The sequence below is a fragment of the Lepidochelys olivacea genome, assembly GCF_965140295.1.
Source record: "Lepidochelys olivacea isolate rLepOli2 genome assembly, chromosome: 1".
Lineage (NCBI taxonomy): Eukaryota > Metazoa > Chordata > Testudines > Cheloniidae > Lepidochelys > Lepidochelys olivacea.
This window is the reverse complement of record NC_140411.1, coordinates 278,727,118-278,749,153: the sequence shown is the minus strand read 5'-3', so window position 1 is coordinate 278,749,153 and position 22,036 is coordinate 278,727,118. Positions and strand designations below refer to the sequence as shown.

Genomic DNA, 22,036 nt, shown 5'->3' with positions numbered 1-22,036 from the left:
GTACTTTACCTACCCCCTGTCTATATGTAAGAGCTAGTGTTGCCTTTCCCAACTCGTTTTATAAGCACAGTCCTCATGCCACACGTCCAAACTCCTTCTTTTCCTGGGATTTGGATTAATGAGCAAACAAAACAAAAAGATGACATACAGACCAGCTCAGTCCCGCTCTTAGGCTTGGCTACTCCTAGGATTGTTTCATCCATTGCTTTACTCATGTTCTAGAGCCTCTCTCCTTTAAACAGTCAGACCATCTCTCTTAATAAAAAGTCACCTGCCTCAGAGTCAACAGAGCTCACTGAACACTTTTCCAGAAGGATCAGTGCCTGCTAACAAGGTTGCAAACAGTGCTAGGCTGTTACAGGGCTAGATAGCAAATATAACTTCCCCTAAATTTAGCATTTCTGGATAGACTGCAATGCTAGAGCCAACAGACTAAATACATGCAGCCCACCATTGAATGTACCTTGCAGATCGTATTTATGAATTGGGCACTGGGATGTGTGTCTGTTTTTGTATATAAAGTTAAATTAATCAACATGTTAGCTGTATAGCTATTGTTTGGATGTATTATTTTAGGTAAGCTTGCCTGCCTGCTTCTTGCAAGGCTTTGCCTATGAATAAACTTTTGCATTAGGTACAAAATGGGCAACTGTTAGGATCGAGGTGTGCCAGAGCCCACCTGCTTGTAACTGCAGGAATTTGACAATCTGAGCTATGCCCACCCAGTTTATGGTGGATATCTGCTCAGTGCTGCAGAGGAAAAGGGGAGAACCCTGGAATGCTCTCAGTATATGCAGGAGAAGCCCTTCCCTATCTCAGATCTAGTGTGTGTGACCAAGAATCTCCATAGCTGAACATATAATCCAAGAATATAGAGGATGTGAGGCCAATCACCTCCAGTTGGCTTTGTGATTAAATTTAAGCCTCAACCACTTGCTGTCTTGAGTACACAGCATTAAATGCAAGTGTATGATTTGAGAAAATGTTTCATCTGATTTGATAGCCATTTCTAGCTATCATTCCAGGGATTTAATGGGGCTTTCCTAGAGATTCCGCCCATACAATGTACATTATATACTCAAAGGAGTATAAACAGGAGGCTCATAGTTTTTACTGTATTAGGATTTGAACTCCAGCTCTCCAAGTGCATTATCTCACCCACAGTGTTAAACCTTTGCACCACCTGTTTTCCATGTTTTGTGTTTCTGTACTTTTCTTGTGCTTGTTCCCATTGGCTTTTTTACTCTAGCAAGCCAATGACTCATTCCTTCATTGTGCCACTTTGACTTTTTGCTTTTTAAAAATTAGGAACTAGTTTGCCTCTTAAATTAAAAGGGAATCTTTGACCCAGAGGATCAAGTTATCCATTTGGCTTTGTGTTTTGCTCATGGTATGAAAGGCAGGGCCAGGAGACCTACGTCGGATGTTCAAAGTTCATGTGTATGAAAAGCCGCAGTGTAGATTTTGGTATTCTATCACTGTGATTTATTTTGCCAGGTGTGCAGCAACCAAGCTAAGGAAACCATGTGTTTTGTTGGCTGTGTACCAAGAAAAAAAATTATTTATTTTTCTTTTCTTAAAAAGAAAAACACAAAACAAATACAAAATTTAAGCCTTTAAACTGGAATTAAAATAATTATTCAATATTCTGTGTGGGGTTGGCTTGGTATAAATTTTTTCTATGGCATTCATCTTTGATATAAATTTAAAATAATGTACTAAGGTTACAGAGATTAATTTGCTTGGCATTACAACATGCACTACAAAGGCCAGAGTCCATCTTAGCTGCATTAAATAGGTAATATATTTTGTTTAAAGTTTCAATTAAAACCTGGGGTCAAAAGATATAATGGTCCTCATGGGATCTTGAACATTTCAATGCCAATATTAGGATTGCTTAAGGATCAGGCTTGGGTCTAGAAGTCTTTTGCTTTCCTGGAAATATGATATTATACAGTTGATTGTATTACACTGCTTTTAAAACCACACAGGCCCACCTGCTACAGTAATTCATGCTTCTGCCAGTTTAGTGGTGTGAAAGAGAGTGAAATGAACTGCTGGAGCTTTATGTTAATATTGAGAGATAAAGGGAAATATATGGATAATGTTGTTCAACTTATTGAATGGCAAATGCATGTCATCCATCTCTGACTATTTTTCAAGAGCATTTCTGTTAAGCTTGATAACCATTTTTGATGAGAGAGCTTCTTTTGTAAATTGCATCTAATACTAGGTGTACTGAATAGTATGTGTACACAATGCAGATTATGAGGAAAAGTGGGGAACAGAAAAAGAGGGACATTGGTGGAACTTGTGACTTTTTCATTGATTTATAGACTTTAAGGCTGGACGGGACCATCATGATCATCTAGTCTGACCTCCTGCTCATCACAGGCCACAGAACCTCACCCATCCACTCCTGTCATAGATCCATAACCTCTGGCTGAGTTACTGAAGTCCTCAAATCATTATTTCAAGACTTCCAAGTTACAAAGAATCTACCATTTAACACTAATTTAAACTTGTAAGTGACCCATGCCCCATGCTGCAGAGTAAGGGGAAAGCCCCCAGGATCTCTGCCAGTCTGATCCAGGGAAAAATTCCTTCCTGACCCTAAATATGGCAGTCAGTTGGACCTTGAGCATTTTGGCAAGACCCAATAGCCAGACACCGGGGAAATAATTCTGTCGTAACTCAAAGCCCTCCCCATCCAGTGTCCCATCACCGGCCGTTGGGGGATATTTGTTACTGGCAGTTGCAGATCAGCTACATGTCATTGTAGGTAGTCTCATTATACCACCCCTTCCATAAACGTATCAAGCTCAGTCTTGAAGTGAGTTATGTTTTTTGCCCCACTGCTCCCATTGGAAGGCTGTTCATAAATGAAGTTACCACTCAGTCTCGTTCTCGGCCTTCCCAATTTACCTCTAAAGATGTGGCTCATGTGCAGATGCTGAGCACACGTGCATGGTGAAAAGTTACTATCCATGGCAAGCTTTCTTCTTTCAGTCTCTTGGAAGTTAAATGATTTCTCCTTGTTGTTCTGCTACATTACACATGGACGGAAACCAAGCTGTCTTACACCAGTGGAAGCCATGTATAGTACAGGTGGGGGAGCCAGATTTTACATCTGGCATAGAAATAGAGGTTCACATCACGAATATGAAGATTTAGCACAGACAGAGGAGTTTCTGTGTTGATGGTTATAACATAACTATCGCTTTATTTGATTAGTCTTTTGGGTGGATGTGGCCATTTGTACAAGCCTGTTAATATTGTTAAGACTCCTTCCCCTTTTGCCCCTTACAACCAGTAAATGCTTTTCTTATTGAATTGCTTTTAAATATTGTTTAGGGCTCCAAGGAACACTTCTGTTTGTATAGTCTTACAGTTCATGCTGTGCTAGACTTATTTTTTAAGAGCCAAACATGATTGAGATGTGCAATATGTGTCCCACACCATAACCCATTAAAACATGATGCCCTGGACTTATCTCAGATTCAGTTGTCAAAACATTGGGCACGCTTCTAAGGAAGTTTTACTGGAAATTGTTTACTGGAATATACATTACAAAACATGTATTTTCTTTAAATGTATTTAAGCTGAACATGAGGCCTTTTTTCTCCTCATGCAAGTGCTTGATTGTACATTACAGAGGTGCTAATAATGGAGTTGGCTACAGTGGGAAGAAAAGATGGTGCTCCTCTCCTCCCCTATTCTCCTACCTCACCCCCAAGTAGGTTACTGTAGTTTATATCCGCTCATGCAAAGCTGAATGTGAAACTTTTGGAGGATTGAAACTGGCTGTTTTGTTTTAGGATTCTAATTATTCAGACTGAGTACAAAGACTACAGAAGTGAATAGCTAAGGGGATTGTGGCTACTACATTTGAGACCAATTTTTTTCCCAAGTTCCAAGGGTTTTTGTTCACATTTTTCTTCTCCTTTGGACAATCAATCTCTATTCTCCTGTAAAACACTTTAATTTTTTTTACATACACAGTATTCTGGAAAGGCCAGGAGCCTATGAGTTCAATATTTTAACATATTAGGAGTCTGGATTAAAAATGAGCATAACCGTTACGTTTTCAGACAGAAATATAATCAGATATCTAAACTGGGCTACTGGTATACCAATTAGGCATGGGCCAAATGGTAAGTCCTTTTATCAACTGCACGTTGAAAAGATATACACTGTTGACATAAAGAAAAGGAGGACTTGTGGCACCTTAGAGACTAACCAATTTATTAGAGCATAAGCTTTCGTGAGCTACAGCTCACTTCCTCAGATGCATATCGTGGAAACAGCAGCAGGCTTTATATATACACAGAGAATATGAAACAATACCTATTCCCACCCCACTGTCCTGCTGGTAATAGCTTATCTAAAGTGATTTCCAGCACAAATCCAGGTTTTCTCACCCTCCACCCCCCCACACAAATTCACTCTCCTGCTGGTGATAGCCCTGTTGACATAATGTCAATGTTTACCTCTTCAACAATGGCTAACATTTTTTACTATACACCTACATAAAATGAAAGGACTGAGAGACAAATTATCTTTTCATTTACAAATGCTGAGTCGTTCCATTTGTTCTCTCCGTAGTCACTGTGGGTGATACATCTGTCGGAAACTAAAAATCAAATATCTATCTCAGCTGCATTGTTTGTCAATGACTTCTTCTTTCATTGGAGGTTTTCAGACTATACTTCTTTAAAGACTGTTCAGTTCTCTATTGAAATTCATTTGCTTTTTATTTTCATCCCTCTCCATCCAGTTCTAAGATTTCTTTTTAAAGTTGATTTTCATTCTAATTAAACCAAAAATCTGAGTCTCCATTTTGATTGGCTACAAGTGGCCTATAAGAACCAAATCCATATAAATGGGGAATTGACTCCTCTCCAGCAAAAAAGCTTATAAAATACTGTGTGCTCTGAGAAATCTTCAAAGAAATTGTTCTATGAAAGAAAGAAATAAAATATGCTTGTTCTGTGTGCATTATACTTCATATACATTAAGATCACATGCACCAATGGCTCCAGAGAAGCTCTATGTGCAGAATATGCTTACTAACAATAGCGTGCATGCTGCATTATAGATTAAACATAACTGTTACGCATAGCTATAACTGTGCTTTCAGCTTTATTATTTGCATGCATACCCTAGTAGCTCAGAAAAAGCCACTGCAATACGTTCTGTGAAGGTGTAACGGTACAGTACAGTCGATGCAAAACATGTAGTAAATATGCTTATTAACCAAGTGCAATATAATTTTATAAAATATCTCATTTTATTCTATTTTGAATTCCATTTTTCTCAGTGCAGTGGCCAACTTGATGCTTTGAAACTCTATACTCTGAGATTTTATACACCAAGGTTTTGCCATGAATGATTTTTTTTTGGCAGATTACAAACACTTTAAAAATACAATCTGGTAATACTAAGAAGCAGATTGCAATGCATCTCTCCTGACTATAGGTAATATGTATCTGTATTTGTCTTTTTGTATCTTCAGTGATACAGTGATCTTCAGGTAAGCCCCTGGCAAGCCGCAAAATGCTTTGTTTACCTGAGTGTGCACAGGTACGGCCGCTCACAGCTCCCAGTGGCTGCAGTTCGCTGTTCCTGGCCAATGGGAGCTGCGGAAAGTGGCGCAGGCACCTCCCATTGGCCAGAAACGGCTGCGAGCGGCTGTACCTGTGGATGCTCAGGTAAACAAACTGTCTCGCGGCATGCCAGGGGCTTACCCTGAACAAGGCACAAACCAATTTTGGGAACTCCTGCTGTAGAGGCATAATGCTGGTACATTCGCGGCCCCATAGTAGTCTGCTATGTAGTAGTAGAGGCATTGCCAGCAGATCGAGGGACGTGATCGTTCCCCTCTATTCGACATTGGTGAGGCCTCACCTGGAGTACTGTGTCCAGTTTTGGGCCCCACACTACAAGAAGGATGTGGAAAAATTGGAAAACGTCCAGCGAAGGGCAACAAAAATTATTAGGGGACTGGGACACATGACTTATGAGGAGAGGCTGCGGGAACTGGGATTGTTTAGTCTGCGGAAGAGAAGAATGAGGGGGAATTTGATAGCTGCTTTCAACTACCTGAAAGGGGGTTCCAAAGAGGATGGATCTAGACTGTTCTCAATGGTAGCTGATGACAGAACAAGGAGTAATGGTCTCAAGTTGCAGTGGGGGAGGTTTAGTTTAGATATTAGGAAAAACTTTTTCACTAGGAGGGTGGTGAAACACTGGAATGCATTACCTAGGGAGGTGGTGGAATCTCCTTCCTTAGATGCTTTTAAGGTCAGGCTTGACAAAGCCCTGGCTGGGATGATTTAGTTGGGGATTGGTCCTGCTTTGAGGAGGGGATTGGACTAGATGACCTCCTGAGGTCCCTTCCAACCCTGATATTCTATGATTCTGTGCTTATCAATACATCTAACGTGTTCCCCTCAGGGAAATGGCCTTTGCTTGGGTTATTCAGATTTCAGGCTTTCTTAGTGCTGAAAATATAACAACATTATATGTGGTATGTTTGAAATTTTCTAATATCTGCCTGAAGTAGAAATAATCTTGAGATATGCAAATCCCTCTTGTTTATGAACAAACCAGAAGTAAAGACAGGTAGTGATCCTAAACTAGAACTGCATAACGCTGCTTGTCTCCCTGTTCACACTAAATAGGCCCCTTTTTGTTCTTTTTCAGTATGTGAGACATGTTGGAAATTCATAACTCCTTTCTTCCCCTCTTGGGTGCTAAACCATATCACAACCTACACCCTTGAAGGGTAAAGTGGTAAATTTGACTCCTAGAGAAGATAACTCATTGTAGCCACCTGATCTTTTAATTTTTTTTTTCATAACTAAATCACTCTTCTTATTTTCTTGGGTTTTTTTTATATGATCATTGTTTTTATCTTGAATTATTTCACACCTTTTCCACTGTGATGATTTAAGTGTTGTTTTCCTGTTTCTAAGAAGTTTTGAAATGTCTGCCTATATTGTAAGATTCCCGTGGGCTTTGGTGTTTATAAAAAGAAAACACCTCAAACTGCTTTTGCGAAGATAACGGAAGTGTTGCAATTGATTCTTCTCTGTTGTGTGTAGTAAATACAGAATAAACTAACTTTGAGTTTCAAGGCTTTTGCTGGCGTAGGTCTAGTTAAAGGATACATTATATCCATTATGCTTCCCTTTGTACTAAAGTATTAAATTAAAGGGGTTTGTGGTGAAACAATCTACAAAACACTTTAAATATAGCATCATGTATAAATATACTAAGTAAATTACAGCTGCAGTGTAATAATGAGATCATCTAGCCCATCCCCTTCCCAGTGCAGGATTGCCTTTAAAGCTGGGTAATCTAAAGAGAATATTAGGTGAATAATTCCTCCCCAAATTTTAAATTTGTTGAACAAATTATTCCAGTATTGTGGGGTCCCCCTATACCTCCTCCCCCACACCAACTGAACTTTATATTGGTGAGGTGTATTTTGTTTTAGATGTCCTGTTGGATGTGGCTTCCACCAGTTTCAGGTTTAAAGTCCACAGAATACTGAAGATAGGAATCTGTAAATTAATGTTACTGCTGAGAACTCGTTTAACCCTGCGAAGTATTTGATGATCATGTACTTGTTGTGAACCATCAAACGCTTTCCTTTTGGTATCTCATTATGGCTCCTATTCAGCTGAAGCATTTAAGCACAGGGTTAAGTGCTTTTGCTGAATTGGGGCCTAGTTTCCTGTAAATTGACTTGTTTTCCTTATGGTGTCTGAGGTACCTTTGAAGCATTGTGACATATGACAGATTTCCTTCTGTGCCATTGTGATATAGTATGTCAAAGTGGGATATACATTCATTAAACTGCATAGGTTTGACGAGATACATTATCAAACTGAATTTGTTATATAGCACCATTTCTGTTTTCGGTATGAGAACTTTACAAATGAATGTGTTAAATGCTGATAGTGTGAAGGTAAATGGAGCAGCCAGTTTGTATTCTGCAGCTACTTTCATATCTCATGTCACTGGGTGCTCTAATAAGGATTTACTGAAAGTTAGATCATTCACATTACAAAAGTTTCTGCAAATATACAGTAGTAACTGTCAAATATCACAAATTGTATTTTGAAATTTTTGTGCCTGTGCAGATATATATAAAATCTCATCCTAAATGACAAAATCCAATCTCTATATAGCTCATCCAACAGAATGGTTGAAAAACATCTCAAACCATAGAAGCTTTTATTTGATTTACTTCACTTTAACCAAGAAAATGACCAGATTGATTGAACTGGAATTTTGCAATATTCCCACCCCCACCCCCAATCTGGGACAAACCCCTTCACATCCTTAACCTGAAGTGATTTTTTAATAGCAGGACTCTGAATCCTCCCCCCCCCCAAAAATGATGATTTATAGAGGAAACCCTGATAGACCTTCAGCTGTAGTCATATGATCAAAAGCTGCTATATTACAGATGGTTAGAACCTGGGCTTTTCAGGCAGAAATCAAGCTTTCAGTAGAAATGCTTGAATATGGCCAGCAAAGGAGAACAATTTTAAAGTCTTCAGGGGAGCTTTCTGTGTGGACAGTTTGACATTTAGGTCAGTAAATTTACAGTTGAATTTCTGCGTGCACAGTCAACAATACCCTCCAGGAGAAGGTCATTTAATAGTTTTTGCTGTGAAGTACTTGATTTCTAAAACCTTCCAGAATTTAATCGGCCTGGCAGCCTTTCAAGCACACCTGTTTATCTCTCCAGGTCCTTATATTAGCATGCATCCTGAGAAATATTTGATAAGATTGTGTCTCTTCATAAGTTTGAACAGCGCATAGTGCATTGTGGGATCTATGAGACTATTATAGATGGGTCTGGCAACACCATTCATTGAGGTTGTCTGTCACTTCCAATTGTAAGACCCTATTTTCAGTTGCTTATAATTTTGCCTATCACCATTCAGGTTGAAATTTTTCATGCCAGGTGCCTGCCTCAGATCTTTTTTGGGGAGGCGTGGGGAATTTTAAGATAAGAGTTTAGCCATTTCTGAGAACGAGGCAAGAGCAAATATGTTGTTGTGCTCATGCTAATTTTTGGTGGTCTTTTCTTTGAGTAGCTGTAGCACCTTATGCTTTGAAGCAGTGACTTGAAAACTGTGGGGGGGTCAGCGGCGTGGCCTTCATGCCAGGGATGTGCCTTTTTCCATCCCTGTGCAAACCTGCCCAAATAGGATTAAGTTATAATTCTATGGAAAAAAAAATCACAGTTTACACATGCTCAATAGAGACTTCTTAGATTTTAGCAACTAAATTCCCTGAAGGTTCAATCCACATTGGACATACTACAGCCTGGGACCAAGCAGGACTTTTCCTGAAATCGTAGCTTTGAGCCGCTGCAGGCCATGATGGGTCTATAAGTCAGGGTGCCTGAACTGAGTATAGGGAGCAGATCTCTCCTCTGCTGTCAATAATACCCTACTGGGCCCAGGCACTGTGGAGGAAGCCAGCCAATTTGAATGCAGAGAGAACAAGAACCAGACTTGCAGATGAGAGGCAGAGTAGATTTGGATAAGAAGTCTGGGGAGAGGGAAACTAGACTAGGAGTTGAGGTGGGGAGGGAGAGTGGGACTGGCTGAGCAAGGAGATTGGGACTCGGCGCTGAGGAGGGAAATGACCAGTGGGGACTTGGAGCCAGTAGTTGGGGAGGAAACTGAGATAAAATGAGAAGGCGGGGAGAGGAGACGGGGGAGCCTGGGACTGGCTGGGCAATTAAACTGTGACTTAGAGCTAGTGAAGTGGCACGAAAGTAGTCAGGGAGGAGGAAAGATATATCAGAAGAGGAACTGTGGTGCAGGGGGAAGCAGTGGGGTTGCCTGAGCTAAGAGATGGGGACAAGGAGCTGAGGTGGGGGGAAACACTATAACTAGAAGAGAAGCCCAAGGATGGAGATAAGGTTTGGAAGCTAGTGAGGATAGGGAATGTGGGCAGGGAGTGGGAGCAACTGGAGTGTAGGATGCGGTGGGGAAAGAGACAAGGAATGGGAGGAAGGGCAGGGAACTGGGAAAAGCTGGGCAAAGAGACTGGGAGTTGAGGGAAAGGGCCACAAGGACAGGGGAGTCTAGAGGAGTAAGACGAGGCTGTGCTAAGCAAGGAGACTGGGACAGGGATAAGAAAATTGAGGAATGGAGACTGGGACTGACTAGGTGAGAAGAATGGGACTTGGATGGGGAAAAGACAAGTCTCGGACAGGGACAGTTTGGAGTAGAAAAGATAGTATGTGATTATGTCATTAAAGACTGTAGCATAATGCATATGCACAAGGAGGTGCAAATTCAGGTTCATGAGGCAACCTTAATTGTGGCATTTTTAAACTTGTGATTGCTTAACTTTGCAACTGTAATCATTCTGTTTTGCATGTAATAGATTATAATTGGATGCCATTCATTTGAGAGTTAACATAGGTTAATGGACTGAGCATGGGCTTAGAACTGAGGTCTAACCCCGTTTATTCTGCTGAATTAGCGTGTGGCTTTAGATAAATCACAGTTTACACGTACAGGAAAAAAAAAGTCCGTTAGTTAATAGTTGCAATCCTGACCCAATTGAAGTCATTAGTCTTTTTGCCATGGACTTCAGTGGGACCAGGATTTCACTGAAAGTGTCTGTAGCACATTCAGAATGTGCTATGAAAATGCAGTGTATTATTATTCTGAGAACTGCCATACTTCATTTTTAATTGTTCGATCCTGCTTATTTCTGATTAGCTTTGCAAGATTTTGTTTGATTTTTCTCTTCAAATTGTTTCTTCTACACTACATTAAATGCATTTTCAAAAATGTCAAGATAAGTGCCCCAAAGTGCATTTCTGTCATTGCCATCGTTCTCCCATTATCCTTGTACATTTGCTGTCTGAGTCTTTCAGAGCAAAGGATTTTACTTGGAGAAGTTTGTCAGATTTTGATGATTTCTCACGTATTGGCTTCCATAATCCTTACAAAGTATAAATTAGATTAAAGCACTAGTGATGTTATACAGAGATTGCAGGGCACCAGACTTCACCAACTGCACCATGTCTTGTTTTTTCTGTGTCCTCCCTCATTATTCTAACCTTCTTTGGGGACTTCTCTTAACCTACCTCGTTTTTTTTTTTACACCCGCATCTATGATCTTGATATGTTATCATAGAATATTAGGGTTGGAAGAAACCTCAGGAGGTCATCTAGTCCAATCCCCTGCTCAAAGCAGGACCAACACCAATTAAATCATCCCAGCCAAGGCTTTGTCAAGCTGGGCCTGAAAAACCTCTAAGGATAGAGATTCCACCACCTCCCTCGGTAACCCATTCCAATGCTTCACCACCCTCCTAGTGAAATAGTGTTTCCTAATATCCAACCTAGACCTCCCCCACTGCAACTTGAGACCATTGCTCATTGTTCTGTCATCTCCCACCACTGAGAACAGCCTAGCTCCATCCCCTTTGGACCCCCCTTTAGGTAGTTGAAGGCTATCAAATCCCACCTCACTCTTCTCTTCTGCAGACTAAATAACCCCAGTTCCCTCAGCCTCTCTTCGTAAATCATGTGCCCTGGCCCCCTAATCATTTTCGTTGCCCTCTGCTGTACTCTGTCCAATTTGTCCACATCCCTTCCCTAATGGGGGGGATCAAAACTGGACACAATACTCCAGGTGTGTCCCCACCAGTGCCGAATAGAGGGGAATAATTACTTCCCTTGATCTGCTGGCAATGCTCCTACTAATACAGCCCAATATGCTATTGGCCTTCTTGGCAACAAGGGCACACTGCTGACTCATATCCACCTTCTCGTCCACTGTAATCCCCAGGTCCTTTTCTGCAGAATTGCTGCTTAGCCAGTCGGTCCCCAGCCTGTAGGAGTGCATGGGATTTTTCCTTCCTAAGTGCAGGACTCTGCACTTGTCCTTGTTGAACCTCAGATTTCTTTTGGCCCAATCCTCCAATTTGTCTAGGTCACTCTGGACCCTATCTACCTCTCCCCCCAGTTTAGTGTCATCTGCAAACTTGCTGAGGGTGCAATTAATCCCATCATCCAGATCATTAATAAAGTTGTTGAACAAAACCAGCCAGAGGACTGATCCCTGAGGCACTCCACTTCATACCGGCTGCCAACTAGACATCAAGCCATTGATCACTTCCCGTTGAGGCCAACAATCTAGCCAGCTTTCTATCCACCTGTAGTCCATTCATCCAATCCACACTTTTTTAACTTGCTGGCAAAGAATACTTGAGGGAGACCATATCAAAAGCTTTGCTAAAGTCAAGATATATCACATCCACCACTTTCCCCATATCCACAGAGCCCATTATCTCATCATAGAAGGCAATCAGGTTGGTCATACATGACATGCCCTTGGTGAATCAATCCATGTTGACTGTTCCTGATCACCTTTCTCTCCTCCAAGTGCTTATAAAATGGATTCTTTGAGGACCTGCTCTATGATTTATGGTTAAACACAAATACATCCTATATTTTCACTGATACTCCATGTTGTGTAATGTGAATTGATTGAAAAGAAATAGCTTTTGCATAGCAGATATGATGTTAATTTGGTTACTTTGGGAATTTTGATTGATACTCCCAATTTCAATTCCTTTCCAACTGGACTTTCATCTTGCTCGTGCTCCTTCATCCTTCATAAGACTATTACTCCATGCCTTCATCACTAAGGTGTCCATAAAGTTAGTCTGTTTTCTAACTTGCCGGCATTCAAAGCAATGTATTGTCTGAGAGGTCTTTGTTCATAAACAGGTTGACAGTCAAAATGCAGAATTTTTTTTATTTTTTTATTTTATTTTCAAATGATAAATCTATTAAAATCCTATGTCCTCTGACTGGTCATCATTTTACTTCATAGGAGAAGCCTACATGAGACTGAGCAAGCTGCCTGAAGCAGAACACTGGTATATGGAGTCTTTGCGATCCAAGACTGACCACATCCCAGCACATCTCACATACGGAAAACTTCTGGCTCTAACGGTGAGTTAATCAGTCATTTCTGAGAGTAAATACTAGAGCTCTCAAAAGAAGTGAGGTAGAGGAATAAGCTGCCTTGTGGCATTCTCTGTCTGGAAATTGATTATGATGCTATTAATAAATACTTTGTATTTCAATAGTATCTTCCAACTCAGGAACTAAATATACTGTAAAACATAACCTATATATCTTTGTAACTTCTTGCCCATTAACAAAATGCAGCCACCTCTGAGGAGGAACATAGCAGCTGTATTATAGCTCACAGTAGACATATACAAGTTTATAACAGGAAATAAAGAATAATGTATCCATCTGAAAGACACATGCGTTAAGATTAAGGATTTGTCTACAAAGTGGGATAATGCACTGTACGGGAGTGTGATCTTTATAATGCATTAGCGTGTTCTACATTAGTTGGTCTGTATTGTACTAACTTGTGCATTAATTGGTCTGTATAAACCCTGCTGGGGTGCATTAAAAGTTCCCTGGTGCGAGCTAATGTAGTGCTGTTTCAAATAGTATCACAGTGCTGTTCCGTGAAGTCAAAGCCCTAAGTTACTTTATTACAGTTGATTTAGGTGGTGAATGTCCTTATTTTAATATTAAAATATCTTTGTTTGCATACCGCCTTTCATCTAGGATCCTAAAGCATTTACAGACAGCAGTTGGGCCATGCAATAATGTGATATATTAAAACATCTTCATTTTACAAGGGAAACTGAGGCATTCCTCAGTGGTGAAGCATCTTGCTGAGTCATACAGCATGTCAGTAGCAGAACTGCGAATGTAACCCAGAACACCCAATTACTTGTCTTGTACTCAGCCTGCACACTTCCATCTTTTAATGATAGCTTTTCCATGATGATTTTATTGGCTTCATCTTTCAAAGGAAAGGCCTTACATAGTCCTTCTCAGATTCTTAGTACAGGACTGGCCATACCATAATTTTGCTAGACTTTTTCCAACATGCTCATGTTGCCTCCTCAAATTCACTTTCAGATCTGAAAACCGTTGAGCTCATGATGTACCCAAAGATAGTCACCGCAGAGAAGGGAATTACAGTCTCTATTTGGATGTCCCATTGCACTAGTAGTGTGCAGCTAACTGTTCCCCCGACGTTTTGAAGTGTTAAAATGGATTCCCTCTTTTCTTAGTCACTAATACTTCCTCCCAATTTTGCAGCTACCATTTTCTTCCCATTTCTTTCTGCTGTGCTGATCACCTCCTCTCTATTTTCCATTCACAATCTTCTTCTTCTTCTCTCCCATACTCTTCTTTATCTTGGAGCCTTTCACTTCCATTGGCATACCTCCTTTGTTTCCCTAGTTGTCATGTGGGTATGTCTCCATGGAAACACACACACACCACCAAACAGTGTGTTCTTAACTCTGGTTAAATAGCAGTGAAGACGTGGCAACTTGGCTTTTAGCTTGGGTTAGCATCTTGCTTTCAACCCCAGACTCCCCTCTAGGCTTTAACTGCAGCTGCTAACTCAAGTTAAAAGCTGAGTTGCCATGTCTTCACTGCTATTTTAACCTGAGGTAGCTATCATGGTTTAGCTAACCTGAATTAACAACACACCTATTGATGTCGACACAGCAGCAAAATGAGAACAGACATATGCATGGAATTAAGCGATGTTATTAAATTTTAACAGAAGGGAGGACTACTACCCACACTCTCCTGTATCAGGCATTGAATTGCTTCCAGTGAGGAAGTTATAGGACTCATTATCATATAACCCATAACATGGGGTAGGAGTTCCTCAGCTTACCCCAGAACTCAATTCTCTCTGAGTCTTAGCATCATTCCCCCGTGAGGGGAGACATAGGGTGAAGCTGTGTGGAGACATGAGGACCACAAAGTCTGACCTCTGCCTGCGAGGGCCACGAGGTTTCACCATAACACTTGAGCCTAAGGTCCATCACCAAAATCCCAGGTCTCTTACCTTTGGGGACCGTTCAATGAAAACTGGACACAGGGAGCATCAGCAACTAGCTTGATTGCTCTCCCCACCCAACCACACTGCATGGTATCACAATTCCTGCCCAATCCATTGCCTCATATCCTGTATATCATATATCAGCATTTCTATCTGACAAATATATACCTTCCTTGCTGGAATGGAGCTGAAAGAGACTCCACCTGGCCCCTGCACTGGGCTAAATCCTGAGAACTGGGGAGTGCTGGCAAATCAGCACCCCTCTCTCCCAGCTGGCCAGTGGGTGCCAGAGACTCCCAGGGGGAGGAGCTACCTATTCTCCCTTGGTGAGAGTCTCCCTCCCTTGCCACTGGGACTGTCCCTCTTTCACAGCTGGCCCCATCAATTTCCCCCATCCATTGATGAGGATGGTGGCATTTTTGGCAGTGACGACAATACTGTATGTTGCTCTGCCTTGTTCTGCTCCTCAATCCTTTGGCTTCCCTCTGAACACCCTCATCTTCCTTTGTCTCCGCTTCACTCTGGCCTCTCTTCTACAAAGTCTTCAGACAAAGGACTTTTGTATACAGTGTAACAGGAAAGAAATGAAGAAATACTTTAACCATATCCTCCACCCTCTGTTTATTTTTGCTTAAAATACTTGAAATAGCAATGAGAAAAGATTAGAACAGAAGGATGTGACAACAACAATTAAAGTGAATTCAATATCTATTTTTAAATGTTACTAAAAGCTGTCAATTAAAAGGTTTAATAAAGCCAGTACAGATTGGAGCTTTCAGTTTGCAATGGAATAAGAGTTGAGCTCTGATCATTATCCCGCTGTCTGTCAGTTTCAACCTGTGGAATTATAATTTTCCACTCTAATTCCCAATTCCAGTTAAAATTTCTCACATACTGACATACACTTACACTTATGGGATATATCTATTTAATATTAAACTCCAAGTGGAGTACATAATAGGATTTCCCAGTTCACCTTCTTCTTCTGGACCACTTCATTTTTTGCACCTGAGGAGTATATTTGAAAGCTTGCATGAGGGTTTTTTTTGTTTGTTTTTCTTTCCCCTCGTCATTCTCTCTTTTTTTTTCCTGAAGAAATATTTTTATGAGACACAGAAGTTCTATTTTACTAGAACATATGGAAGGGGAAGGAAGGGTTTTCTCAGTTAGAATTCAGATCTCTATTTTTTCCACCCTACACCTCTCCTCCTGTATTTAATTTTACATATATTTTGAGTTTATGATTAGATAGAATATAAGATTTGTTATGGGATGTCTTGTGATTTCCATGGAAAAAAATCCTACAGCTTTTTTTATTTAACATCTTTATTATTTCCAAATTATGAGAACTGGCCATGGGAAATTTTAGATTTGTCCTTTTAGTTCTGAAATAATTTTATTATATAATTTTGGGTTTCTAAATTGATAATTTGGAGGGAGAATGGAAAAAGGATGAAAATGTCCACATAAATTTATATTATAGTTTAACCGTTTACATTTCTTGAAGGAATTTAAATACAAGATACATATGAAGCAGACAGTGCCTTCAGACTCAGGAAGAATATATATCATTACAGAAAAGAAAAGTATCTCTATACAACTCTGAGTATCAGACACCACATCATGATGTTAAACCAGGCGGTGGGGAAACTTTTTGGCCCGAGGGCCACATCGGGGAATAGAAATTGTATGGCGGGCCGTGAATGCTCACAAAATTGGGCTTGGGGTGCAGGAGTTTGGGGTGTAAGAGGGTGTTCTGGGCTGGGACTGAGGGGTTTGGAGGGCAGGAGGGGGATCAGGGCTGGGACAGGGGTGCAGGTTCCGGCTGGGGGTGTGGGCTCTGGGGTGGTGCTGGGGATGAGAAGTTTGGGGTGCAGGAGGGTGCTCTGGGCTGGGATCTTGGTGTTTGGAGAGCGGGAGGGAGGGCACGAGGATCAGGGCTGGAACAAGGGGTTGGGGCGAGGGGAGAGACTCAGGGGGTGCAGGCTCCGAGAGGCACTTACCTCAAGCAGCTCCCAGAAGCAGTGGCATGTCCCTTCCCAGGCTCCTATGTGGAGGCACGGCGAGGCAGATCTGCACGCTGTCCCATCCTCAGGCACTGCCCCTGCAGCTCCCATTGGAGCTTGTAGGAGCTGGAGCAGAGCCATGCTGTGGCTTCCGGGAGCCACATGGTGCAGCCCCCGACCTTGTGCCCCGGATTAAAACGGTTCATGGACCAGATCTGGCCTGCTGGTCCTAGTTTGCCCACCCCTGTGTTAAACTATAGGCCAGTGAAATGCAAAACCCCTTCTCTTCCCACACACGCACTCTTCCCTGTTTGTCTATTTTCATCAAAAATGATTAATATTGTCCTAAAATTATCTTTACTTTTCTTACTGCCATGTCTTCTCTGTACATATTCATTGCTGTACATATGACAGCAATGTGCATTAACAGAAAAATAAGACAGAAGACACAAAAGGAGCATTTTTTTGTTTTTTACCCTTCCAGAATGTAATTAACATAGTGCTTCAGAAGACAACACTATTTAGATGATGATGGGGTAGTAGATGTGAAATGCATATATGTGGCTGTGCTTTGTTGTTGTTTTTAATTATTTAAGTTTGGTTACTGACATTTCAATATTGAGAATGATTTATGACCTATAAATGGGAAAGGAGCAGAATACATTTTATTGGATTTTCTACAGTCAGTTATTTCAGGAGAGCTGAATGGAGCAGGAATTTGGCAGTGTGATATGAAACCTTTGACCTCCAGGTTGATGGTTCAGCTTTGGTCAGTTTTACAGCACAATGGTTGTTCCATGGCGTCTGTGAAAGGAGTTTCAAGCAGAGGTATCCTCATCACAAAGGCTTCTTTCATGACTGGCACTAACTGGCAAGCTTGATCTAAGTCTCTACAGAGTCCACTGGGGTTGAATGGAGATGGAAACAAGAATAATCTCTCATCTCTAGAGATGGTCCCTCCAAGCCAGGTTTAGAGTCACGTTGTAATTCACTCTTAATTTGAACTTTGCTATTTAAGTCTATTGCATAGAAATGGACACTGCACAGATGACCGAAAAAAGGCAGGAAGTTATAATAGTGCCTTGGGTGATTCTCTCAAATGTTAATGAGAGACATTTTGGGGTCTCTCTCCTTTTATGTCACACCAGTCGTAGTTTGTTTAAAGTCAAACTTTTTGCAATTTTTTTTTTTGAGTGACAGTAAAACGAATGTTGAAACAAGCTTCTATTAAAAGTTCTACTTGGCCGTTAGCTTATTTTCCAAGGAAAAGATGGGGCAGTGAGTGGGAGGAGATGAAGAATGAAAATGATAACTGAGCTAGAAAACTTTCTTTGACCAGGGAGTTAAAAAAAAAAAAATATGCTCAGCCAAGCTTCTAGATCTCGGCCAAAGGCAATTGTACAACATAAACCTAGTTGTAAAATCAAAACTGTAAAGTTCACAAATTCAATAGTGTTTTATTTCTTGACTTAAATAGCCCAATTTTAACCTTTTCTGCCTCCTTAAGTCTGTTGCCAGTATTAACACTTACTAATAGCAGTGAGACTTGGTTCATTTATTCCCCCAGTGCCAATCCTGGCTATTGAACCAGCTTCTTGAACCTTCTGGATTCATCTGCCTCTTGTGAACAACTGTTATGATTGTGCGGAGGACATAACCTATGCCCAATCTGTTAAGACTTGCCAAATTGCTGCTAATTGCTGTAGGCTGTGATTTCTCAATTTGCAGTAGGAGCAATTTATAGTTTTATAAACGTAGGAGTATAAACCAAGTAGTGTGCTGAGTTACTAAATGCATTTATATTGTCTGGACTTGGCTCTAACATATCAAACACAAGTATTAAATATGAATGCAGAGAGCATGTTCTTAATCCGTGATTTCTTTTATGATTTCCTGATACTTTTTATTGCTTCAATAATTAGTCCTATAAGACACCTTAAAATAAAGCTGCTTTATTTCTATATCCAATATACCTGTTTATCAGTGAAAAGTTAATAACCTCCTTTCTCTTCTTGACTGCTTAGGACAATGACCTCCACATGTCTTGTTCCTTTTCTCGGTCCACACACTGGAACAAGTTTCTAATTATCAAAGTTGCCTTCAACAATGTAGGATACAGTGTTATGAATCAAACTCAAATCTCAAGTGCAGTAGAAATTAAAAGCTGACATCAGATCTTGCTGAAAAGAGATTTTTAAACAGAATTTATTCCTTTTTGAGTGGTTTGTCCTGCTGAAACACAGGATGGTATGCCCTGTTTTTACAACTGTAAAAAAGGTAAATAAGAATTCATCCTGTTCTGTAAAACTTATGATAACTGTATGGTGAATGAATGATATTCATTTAATTTGAAGTTGATTTTTGCAGCTTCAGATCGGCATGTAGCTAATATTACTCCTGTTTCAAAGAGCTATTTGCATAGCGTGACTTTAAACCTGCATTTTACAAGTAATAAAATGAACAATGGAAAGCAGACAGTCTAATCTAAGCTCTATAATTTTTCTTGTGCTAATTTGCTTAGTTTTATATATGCTTAGTATGAGGTTATTTGGCAGGTGCTAACCTATTCCATTTATAGACTTCCACCTGTTTCTGCAAAAGAGCAGAAAATGCCAGCTTAAGGTTGAAGTACAACATAAAATCTAATTATTTACACAGATCTCCAAAAATGAATATTGTTGCAAACCTTTGTACATTTTAATAAGTGTTAGACACTAGTATTTTGATATTACTGTTGCTTTAGAAGAAGTTCAGATTGTGTTTTTGTTTGAGAACTCTTTGATATAGGAATAATAATTTTTGTGTACGAGTGCGTGTGTGTTGTGAGTGTTTATAATGTTTAGTACAATGAGCCCTAATCTCTGACTGGGCCTTAGACATCCTTGAAATAATAATTCTTTTCTAAGCCTATCCAAATAGTGCATGTATGTGTCCGTGCATGCAATAAAGTGATATGGCTTAAACCTTTTTTTTTAAAAAAAACTACTATTAATGAAACAGACAATTGTCTTACATTCATAGAAGTGTTAAATGTGGGTTCCTTGGCAAAATGACTCTTAGTAAAGCTTATTGTCAGAGTATCCATAAGGCTATGTCCATGGAACTCAGAAGACATTGTCTGTGTTGTAATAAAAGCAGGACATTTAAAGTTACGCTGTGTAGACCTCAAACACGTTACTTATTGATCTTTTCAATACATTTCATGTAAGTCTATTTATTTGTTCACATGTGACAACACACCTGAGGTCTAATTTTCATTTGTACTACAGCAACTTCATTCTCTCTGAGTGCAAAGATACCTTAAAGTGGGAGAAATTTGTATTCGAGGGTTTAAATACAGTTTCCTTCCACTCTGAGGCCCCTTTACACTGACAGAGTAGTGTAAAGAAGCTTAAGACTCAGATCCCTCATTTGTTTTTATAGCTGGTTGTTAAATCTTTAACAACATGTGGTCATTCACTGAATATATAGATACAATCCCATGTGTTTTTTGGATGCCATTATATTCACTCAGTAGTTATGTTCTAAGTTGAAATTCACTCGGCACAAAACCTGTGTACCACAAAAAGAACAGGAGTCCTTGTGGCACCTTAGAGACTAACAAATTTATTTGAGCATAAGTGGGCTACAGCTCACTTCATTGGATGCATGCAGTGGAAAATACAGTGGGGAGATTTTATATACACAGAGAACATGAAACGATGGGTGTTAGCACAAAGCACTCAATTCTGCTCCCTTTGAAGTAGATGATAAAGCTCTCATTGGCTTAATTGGGAGAAGAGGTAGGCCAACACTGAGCTCTTCGGAAAATCCTACACTAAAATTATACACTCCCTGTGCTGTTCTGTTGTGTAAATATTTGTAACGTCTTTATACCTTTTCTGGGATATGGGAAATGCCAAGAGGAAACAGATCATGCAGAAAAACTGACAAAACTTGAAATGCTTGAATATTGTTCTCCAAAGGAATAGCATAATGAATTTGGATCTTCTTACCTAGAATCAACGGTCACAAGTATTTTGCGACTCATACATCAGATAATGCTGTGTGTTCATATCTAAAAATTATGCTCACTCAGGTACATTTTTGCAGAATTTATATAAGAACAGCTAAATGTAGCAGTTAAAAAGCATGATTAGTAGCTCAGCTAGTAGGATAGCTAGAAAGCAGCCTGTTGGCTGGTGTTTAAGTTCTTCATTTTATTTTATTTATCATTTCTCAAAAACCAAATTTAGCCATTTGGGTCAGCAATACCTGAATGTTATGCATTTTTTAAGCTCTCTTAAGATCTTGCGTGCTAAGTTAAATAAATTGTTTGAGAAACATACTGGTGAAAGCAACATCCTATCTGACCTAATCAGTCAACTGGGAAGACATGGGGGTTACAGCCAAAGCACCTGAGCTTTTGCCTTACTTAGGTAATTTATTTCTTCTTCACAAGAAAAAACATAATTTGTATGCATTGCAGAACTCCATTTATAAAATGTAATGGCGTCTCTTTGTCAAAAATGACAGGCCCAGGTGCAGCCTTGAGCATGTACTGTGATTTTCTTTGCATTGTGTGAGCAAAGTTTTCAAAGGGAGAAAGTGTCAGCACACATGCTAAGGAAACGTCATACATAAGCAAGGCCATTTTTGCATTAGTCTAAGTTCAGTAGGCATTCAGCCTAAAACCTTTTGCCTACTGAAGGCTGTCAATTGGCATCTGCTTATACTGGATAGGCAAGGATGTTGGATGTACTAGTCTCTTTCTAGAAACTTTACTTCGGGGTCATAGATGGAACCAGTTTGAAGGTTTCAATTTTATATATCCCAAGTGGATTTCTGCTCACATCACAATGCCTATAGTTTGTAATAATGCAAATAGTGGTTAGTTTGCTTAAGAAACGGCCCAATAATACAAAATTAGGAAGTAGTAGTTTAGGAATTATATGTTCTGGTGAAAAAAGAAAAGGAGTACTTGTGGCACCTTAGAGGCTAACCAATTTATTTGAGCAAGAGCTTTCGTGAGCTGTACTCCTTTTCTTTTTGCAAAGACAGACTAACACGGCTGTTACTCTGAAAAATGTTCTGGTGAA

General features: G+C 40.0%; 1 protein-coding gene across 2 annotated transcripts in view; it reads left to right on the top strand.

The window, feature by feature from the left end:
- Positions 1–22,036, top strand: part of TMTC2 (transmembrane O-mannosyltransferase targeting cadherins 2) — a 378,380-nt gene that overhangs the window by 275,676 nt on the left and 80,668 nt on the right. For both annotated transcript variants that reach the window (XM_084639748.1, XM_084639749.1), the window contains exon 8: positions 12,892–13,013. In XM_084639748.1, coding sequence (XP_084495874.1) covers positions 12,892–13,013 — 122 coding nt within the window. The remainder of the gene's footprint in view (positions 1–12,891; positions 13,014–22,036) is intronic.